This window comes from Salvia miltiorrhiza, chromosome 1 (assembly GCF_028751815.1).
Source record: "Salvia miltiorrhiza cultivar Shanhuang (shh) chromosome 1, IMPLAD_Smil_shh, whole genome shotgun sequence".
In the NCBI taxonomy this organism is placed as follows: domain Eukaryota; kingdom Viridiplantae; phylum Streptophyta; class Magnoliopsida; order Lamiales; family Lamiaceae; genus Salvia; species Salvia miltiorrhiza.
The window spans coordinates 51,290,132-51,298,305 of NC_080387.1; the positions used below are offsets into that span (position 1 = coordinate 51,290,132).

At 38.6% G+C, this 8,174-nt stretch overlaps 2 protein-coding genes across 2 annotated transcripts; one reads left to right on the forward strand and one right to left on the reverse strand.

Annotated features, from left to right (window-relative positions):
- The first annotated feature begins 3,434 nt into the window (after positions 1-3,434).
- On the forward strand, positions 3,435-6,183 carry LOC130991391 (uncharacterized). Its single transcript, XM_057915579.1, has 2 exons — positions 3,435-5,705; positions 5,768-6,183. The coding sequence occupies exons 1-2, from the start codon at positions 3,463-3,465 to the stop codon at positions 6,105-6,107; spliced, it is 2,583 nt and encodes an 860-aa protein (XP_057771562.1). The 5' UTR covers positions 3,435-3,462; the 3' UTR covers positions 6,108-6,183.
- Positions 6,184-7,004: 821 nt separating this feature from the next.
- Positions 7,005-7,667, reverse strand: LOC130991397 (uncharacterized). Its single transcript, XM_057915593.1, has 2 exons — positions 7,585-7,667; positions 7,005-7,503 (listed from the first exon to the last, which is right to left on the reverse strand). Exons 1-2 carry the CDS (start codon positions 7,645-7,647, stop codon positions 7,066-7,068), a joined length of 501 nt encoding a protein of 166 aa, XP_057771576.1. The 5' UTR covers positions 7,648-7,667; the 3' UTR covers positions 7,005-7,065.
- Between the last annotated feature and the right edge of the window lie 507 nt (positions 7,668-8,174).

Consider the following 8,174-nt stretch of genomic DNA (forward strand, 5'->3'; position numbering starts at 1 on the left):
AAAACAACAAATATTTAAAACATCAAATTTTCGAAAAATTTAAAGCCGTCGAACTACGGGTCAACCGGACCAAAGCGTGCCCATAGATGCTCAACCAAATCATCGCGGAGGCGAGCATGCAATCGTGCATCCTTCAAGCTTGCATTCCATGCCAAATAGGCGGCGAACTCCGGTGCACTACGGGTGCACTACACCCATTTAATTTTTTATCCGTTTAATTTTTTTTTTAATTATGGAAATGGGCGCGTGCACTACACCCATTTCCTTCGCTCCACCTTTGCAGCAGGTGCGTTGAGTCGCCCCACCTCCATTGCACCTGGGTGCAACAACGGTGGCGGGTGCGATAGGTCGGGTTCGATCCGGCCATTGCACCCGCCGTTGTTGATGCTCTTACTCCCACTCAAATAAGCTCACTTATTTTGGACACAAATATTAAGAAACTTACTTTTTAGGAGGAAAGTGGTGTAGTTCACACCAGTTAAGTACTATTTTCTTTTACTCAAAATGAAAAACGAGCCTATTCTAGTGGGACGTTCCAAAAAAAAAAAACGAGCCTAATAGAGTGGGACAGAAGGAGTAGTATGTATTATGTCATGTGATCAGGAGGATATGTTTGATTTTCTACAAGAACCTAAAATTAAAATGATGCAACAATGTTGTATACGTATGCTTGATTATTGAAAATTAAATTGACTCGAGATTATGTTAGATCAAAAATTATTTAAAATTAATTTTGTCATAATATATGTAAAGTAAAATTAATCATATATGACACTATTTCAAATTAATTGTGTCCATCCAACTGAATATAATATCATTTGGTCTTTTATTTTTTGTCAATCGCAATAAATTAAGTTCTTTATGGGCTTATTGATTCTTCTAAACTGGTGCTGGTAGCTTAGCAATTCTTTTAGAAGATAGGTAACATTATATAATTTATATAAATATTGTATTATATGTATATGTACGAGATAATTGTATTGGTATAACAAAAGATTCCCATCGAACTTTGCCGTTCTTGATTGGTATATATATGAAGGAACATGTATGTGCTAATTTAACTAAATTGGAGTATATTTCTTTTTTTTTTATGTATTTGTAGGTTGTAGCGATGCTATGCATGCAAGTGATGGTTCCTATACACACAAATTAATATATTATATGTATGTCTTGAGTTTTGATTGCTTAATTGATTATTCTTAAATATCTTCTTGATTATCACGTAATCTGCACGCCCATTTTCGAATTAAACAAAACTTAATTGGTCGACATTGTTGACTTGTCAAATGAAGCTATTCTAAATTAAATTTTGGAACTACTCACATGCCAAACATATATAAATAAATTGGTCTCACTCATGATGACTCAATTATTGGTTGAAACATCAAAATTTATAGATTGCATTTAAAATTCCCGAATAGTATTCTCGCTCAAATTGGTCATAGATTAATCATATCAAGGATAATAATTGAAACATCAAAATTTATAGATTGCATTTAAAATTCCCGAATAGTATTCTCGCTCAAATTGGTCATAGATTAATATGTGAATAGGCGAAAGTACTCACTTTTATAACTTGTCTTATAAAAGTACCCACCCAAGCCAAAGTCCAAAAAGTCAAAGCCGACATGCTTGGTTTTTTGGAAAAGCAGACCTGACATGCTTCGGTTTTTGTAAAATGTCTAACTCACGTCAATTTCACAAGTTAAAAATGTGATGAAGAGACAATAATTGCCCAACTCACGTCACTTTCACAATCTAATGTATACTGTATGTTTGAAAATTTATAAAAAAATTAGCTTACGTTTGCGTTATAAAAACATTAGTAAGAGGACTAAAAATTTCACTATTATGTGTATTATGCAACAAAAAAATATTTAGAAACCAATGAAACAATTAGCCGCCGGAAATTCATAGCCGTGAACAGTAGCCGGCGGTCCAAACTATACACGGCTACTGGTCAGCGGCTATGAACTTCCGGCGGCTAATTACTCCATTTGTTTCATAATATTTTTTTGTTGCATAATATACATAATAGTGAATTTTTGAGCCATCTTAGTAATATTATATTATAACACGAATACCTTAATTTAGAGTTTTTATTTAAATTTTTAATTTTATTTTTTTTATATTACAAGAAGTATACATTGATGTCAAATATGAGAGATACTGAATCTGCAAAAAATTGGATTATAGTGGGGTAAAAATACTCACTTTATGCATGATTTGATTGAACACAAAATAATACAGTAAACACATAAAATAATAGGCTATTTTTGAAGAAAACACTTGAAACTCCTGAAATGTAAACACAAAAATATTTTAGCTCTAAAAAAACAATTAGCCGCCGGAAATTCATAGCCGTGAACAGTAGCCGGCGGTCCAAAATATACACGGCTACTGGTCAGCGGCTATGAACTTCCGACGGCTAATTAATCCATTTGTTTCATAATATTTTTTTGTTGCATAATATACATAATAGTGAATTTTTGAGCCCTCTTAGTAATATTATATTATAACACGAATACCTTAATTTAGAGTTTTTATTTAAATTTTTAATTTTATTTTTTTATATTACAAGAAGTATACATTGATGTCAAATATGAGAGATACTGAATCTGCAAAAAATTGGATTATAGTGGGGTAATAATACTCACTTTATGCATGATTTGATTGAACACAAAATAATACAGTAAACACATAAAATAATAGGCTATTTTTGAATAAAACACTTGAAACTCATGAAATGTAACCAAAAAAATATTTGAGCTCTAAAAAAACAATTAGCCGCCAGAAATGCAAATCCGGTCGTACTAGCCGTGTGAAATTTTTCACACACGGGTAGTGAATCCGGCTACGATTTTGTGGCGGCTAATATTTTTTTTGGGAGCAAAAAATCATTTTGAAGTAATACATATGGTTGTAAAATTTTTTACCTTGTTATGAATGTTTGAAAGTAACATATGTATCCCTTTTTGTGTATTTCTATTTATTTGTTAATGTTTTAGTCAAAAAAGTACATGTCCACATGAAATAAGAGATAAGGTGACTGCACAAATTTGGATTGTAATGAGGCTTTAATGCTCACTTTCTGCATGCATTTGATTGCACATTGAATAATAGATTGAAGTGTACTGAATGAATGAACAATACATTTCACGTGAATTTGTACAAAAGAATCTAATATTAGTCTATAATGGCTACACTTGTGAATGAGAAAACATAAATCCAAATACTCGTAGAAAGAGCATTCAGTTAAAAAATTGAGAAATTGAAACCCTCAAAGATTTGAGAAGTGGTTTGTGCGATAGTTGGTGCAATTGGTGTTCAAATTCTACTTGAAGAGGTGATTTTCTCATATATTGTTTGTGTAATTAATAGTTTGAATGTTTTATGTTATATTTATGAGAATTTTAAAGTGTTTATGCATATTTTAATACTACATTTTATGTGTTTTTATAGATGGAATTCGTTAGATACATATATGTGAGATACAACGGACTCGTCGATGGTATACACTATGTTGGTGGGGCTACAGAGGTCCTTCCCCTCGTCAACGAAACTATTGAGAGCCTGATGTGCAGCGTCAACAATATTATGAGGACGCATTCGTTGAGCTCGAGCTACCAATTGTATTATTTGGCGACCAATCTATTTGGTAGGGAGATGAAATGTGGCTTGGCCACAGACGATGACGTGGAAGCCTTGTTGGCAACTGCCGACTATCCCATGGTGTACGTTGAGCACTACAACGGTCCGATTGTAGAAGAAGCCTACATCCCTACTTTTAATTTTGCTGAACCTTCGGGACACGTAGATGAAGCACAATGCAGTCAGTATGAGACGCCGTATTATCATCATACGTCGTTTCATGGTGTCCAGAGCTCGCCTCCACGACAATATTTTACATGGGATGGACAACCGCTAGACGAATCTGCATGGAATCAAACCGAAAGGCTTAATGAAGTATGTGGGAGATTGAACGATGTGCGGACAGATGATGAACCTGAGCACGAAGCTGAAGGCTCGGTTGCATCAGGAGACGATGATGATTCTGATGACGAAGAATTTGACCCTGCGCTCGAGGTGGGCACTGCTTCTGATGCCTCTGAGGATTTATTAGACGACGATCTAATTGATTTCACGGAGACCGAGCGAGCAGGTTGGATCCGACAAAGTACAACACGTGACGGAGATCCGACAGCCGAGACCGGTGATCTAACTAATTGGTTAGTTCCCTTGATTCCAGTGGACGCCTCGGCTTCGCTGGTTGCTCGCGAGAGTGACCCTTCTAGAGTTGATGATCTGCAGAAGAATTCTTTTTACAACAGCAAAGACGACCTGATCATTGCTGTTGGTTTGTGGAACATGAAGCGAGGCACTGAGACAAAAGTTGTCCGCTCAGATCCGGGACGAGTCTATTTCTCGTGCAAGCACTCTGACAACTGCAATTTCGATCTTCGTGCGTCTGTTCACGGCCGAGGGATGTGGAGAGTGCATAAGTTGAAAGAGCATTCATGCGAAGGGGACTTGCGCACAGCTAAAAAAATCAAGGCGCACTCGAAGGTGGTGGCAGCGTTTGTGGCAAACAGAATACGCGATGATGGAGAGGTCATTAAGCCGAAATCCATCATGGCTGAGTTAGTACGCGATTTCGGCATCAAAATCAAATATGATGTCGCGCTGCGTGCAAGAAATCTCGGGATGGATATGATATACGGTCGAGTTGATGATTCGTTCCTCCTGCTCCCAAGATATCTGTATGCCCTGAAGGAAGCGAATCCTGGCACCTTATATGATTTGGACGTAGATGTAGACTGCCGGTTCAAACATTTGTTTGTTGCTCTGTGGGCTTCCATCTCACCTTTCTACTTTCACCTTCGACCAGTGATTGTGGTTGACGGCACACACCTGAAGGGCAAAAATAGTGGCATTTTGTTTGTCGCCGTGACAAAAGACGGAAACGAGGCAGTTTTTCCCTTGGCGATCGGTGTCGGTCCGATCGAGAATGATGAGTCGTGGAAGTGGTTTATGTCACATCTGAGAGGTGCTTGCGGCGAGCCCGATAACTTACTTATTGTATCTGATGCGCATGTCTCCATCGCTAATGCTGTGAAGAGCGAGTTTCCAAATGCTACTCACGGTATTTGCTACTACCACTTGTTGAACAAGATGAAGGGTTACGGGCCCGGTGTTGCTGAGCTTTTCCGCCAGGCTGCATACGCCTACGAGCAATCAGATTACACGCGTGCAATGTCAGCCATGGCTGCTCTGAAGCCAAAGGCGTACGAGAAGTTGTTGCGCGTAGGCCCGGAGAAGTGGGCACGATCACAATGTCCTGTGTCCCGTTACAGTTTCCTTACATCCAATGCCACCGAGAGTTTTAATGCACGTTTGCTGTGGGCCAGGCGTCTTCCAATCTGCTCGATGTTGGAGGCAGTCAGATTAGTTGTCGAGCAGTGGTTCAACGACAGGCTTGCGGCCGCACAAGAGAGCGATGAAAATCTGACTCCGGAGGCAAAACAGAAGCTCAGTGCAGAACTTGTAAAAAGTCGTCGTTACACAGCCAAGAGGACCACCGAGAGAAAATACAGGGTTCGTGCTAGTGGTCGCCATTATATGGTTGACCTTCAAAAGCAGAGCTGTGAATGCAACGAATTCAACGAGGACCAGATGCCGTGTTCTCATGCGATTGCAGCCATTACGTATGTCATTTCTATTCATGACCATTATTAAATAACAAAAAGTATAATCGTTTGTTTTGCAGTGAGGCGAACGAGTCAGTGGAGGATTACGTGCACTCTTACTACTGGAACAGTTCACTAGTTGACACATACTCTGGTGACGTTAACCACTTGCCTCCCATAGAGAATTGGAATATTCCTTTCCGAATTGCATCTCAGCTTGTTTTACCAAATCTCTCTCGGCGACAAGCTGGTCGTCCAAAGGAAACTCGAGTTCGATCCGCAGGTGAAAGGCCGACTCAAAACACATCAACAGCGGAGGCATCAACTAGTAGCAAGAAACGAGCACCCAAAACGTGTGGTCTCTGTGGCGGGTCTGGTCACACACGTCGATCGTGCAAGGGTACGGCCACCGATGCGTAGTCGTATTTATGACATTAAGTTCATTTAGAGTTCCCTAATTTATTTTTCTGTTTTATTTAAGTTCATTTAGAGTTCCCTAATTATTATGATATGTTGTCCTATAGTTTATTATATTATTCTAATTATTATGATATTATTTTAATTTCATTGTTCTTTTCTTCTAAATATTAAATAATAATTTATAATTTTTATATATAACTCATAGACTCGCTATATTCTATAATTATTATTATTACATTAGAAATAGAAATGAATTACTATATAATTTTGATAAAAATATCATAAGTTGACCGGATTGATGGATTAAATCATAACGTTGTAATTTGAAGAAATTCGATAAATTAAGTTTGAGTTAAACAATTTATAATGAACTAGGAACTAAAATGATTAAAAAGCCGCCACAAAATGTGCCTACAAAATGCGTAGCCGTGGGTAGTTACATTAGAACGGCTAATCCACACGGCTACACTTTTGTGGCGGCTAATTGTTCTATTTTGGTTTGTTTGACGTTGATAAATATATTCAATTGTAATATTTGACAAATTCAAACGATAAATCAGACTTACTTAACAATGATCACCATTTACATGTCACTACAATTATGAGTTGGAATTATGAATGAGAATTTGGGAAAACGAACAACTTGTACTAATAAATTTAGAATATACCATTACAGAGTTTGAAATTATGTGATTATGCATCAAAAATGTCATTTAAGTTTGAAAAACTAATTAGCCGCCACTAATTAGTTTTTAAAGCTGTAGCCGTGGGTAATGAAGCTTGACACGGCTAAATCCTCACGGCTACACTTTTGTGGCGGCTAAGTAGTTTTTTCATCTAATCTTACAGTGTTATATGCATCACAAGTCATCATGGCAGTAAATATAGATAAAATGATACTAGAATGTAATGTAAAAATGTTGGTAAACAAAATAGTCATAAGGATGAAAATACACTATCAAAGTGTATTGGGGGTCGTGCAGAACTCATAGATGGCACTGCCTATCTTGTGCCTATACTCCTGAACATGGTCATTGCCCCACGACAGACTCGGCGAGTCTGCGATCAAACGCTCTACAGTCATGCACGCGAAAACACCAGAGCTCCATCGGTCAGACTGTGCGAACTGCTCGGCAGGATCGGCATACTCGATTTGGAGCTGACGCCATTCGAGATTCTGAGTCGGGTTCTCCACAATGCGTGTCCGCTCGAACCAAAGGGACACCTCAAGCACCCGGTAGAAAAGGAGGCCCAAAGGAGCAAGAGCGCGCAGCATGTCGTGGCGTTCCTGTGCCAGGATCCGATACAAGTTCGGATCAAAGACGCGGCATTTACCCGTGAGCATATCAATGCTACAGATAACGAAACGCTGAAGGACAAACACAGGAACAATGACCTGTACATGAAGAAATAATTGATCAACAATCATTATTGATCAACAGTCAAAGTTATTTATGATGTAAGTGTAATTGTGTACCGCAATGGCATCCATCCAATCTCCCTGACTCGATGAGGTACCCCTGCCATACACTGAATACATACGGTTGGCGTGCGGCTGCCACCCCAACACAATTGCCTCAGAGTTTATAAAACGCTGCTCTGAAGGAGAGCTAAACATACGGCGCGCATTCTCCATAAGCTCATTGTATTCTCTATCCAAATAAGTCTGCAAAGAAGAAAAACATTATTTCAAATAATATTTTATTATAAACGCAAAATATGTTAATGCTTACGAAGAATTCCGCATCCAATATGATATGCGTCCTGTGATCGATGTCCTGAAGCAGGTCTGTACCGCTCACCAGCCTATGCCTCAGCGTCATCATGTACGCATCTACATGCTGCACATACTTTAATGTTAATATTAAGTAAACACTGAGGGTGCAACATGTAACAAGTGCATCAAAAATATTAGATACCTCGGGCTCGAGCTCTTTAGTCCTGTTCATGAGAGCCGCCCAAAACTGCCTCTTGATCGGGTGCCCACTCTCTGTCACCACCAACTTCCTGTAGTTCCCACCACGGAGACGCTCCGCCATACGAGTAAATCCCTGAATATACTTGTTG

Bases quoted from the DNA above. Each gene is read 5' to 3' on its own strand.
- LOC130991391 (XM_057915579.1), top strand. From the start codon at position 3,463: ATGGAATTCGTTAGATACATATATGTGAGATACAACGGACTCGTCGAT. The intron at 5,706-5,767 runs GTATGTCATTTC...TTTGTTTTGCAG, and splicing joins CATGCGATTGCAGCCATTAC to TGAGGCGAACGAGTCAGTGG.
- LOC130991397 (XM_057915593.1), bottom strand. From the start codon at position 7,647: ATGTATTCAGTGTATGGCAGGGGTACCTCATCGAGTCAGGGAGATTGG. The intron at 7,504-7,584 runs GTACACAATTAC...CTTCATGTACAG, and splicing joins ATTGGATGGATGCCATTGCG to GTCATTGTTCCTGTGTTTGT.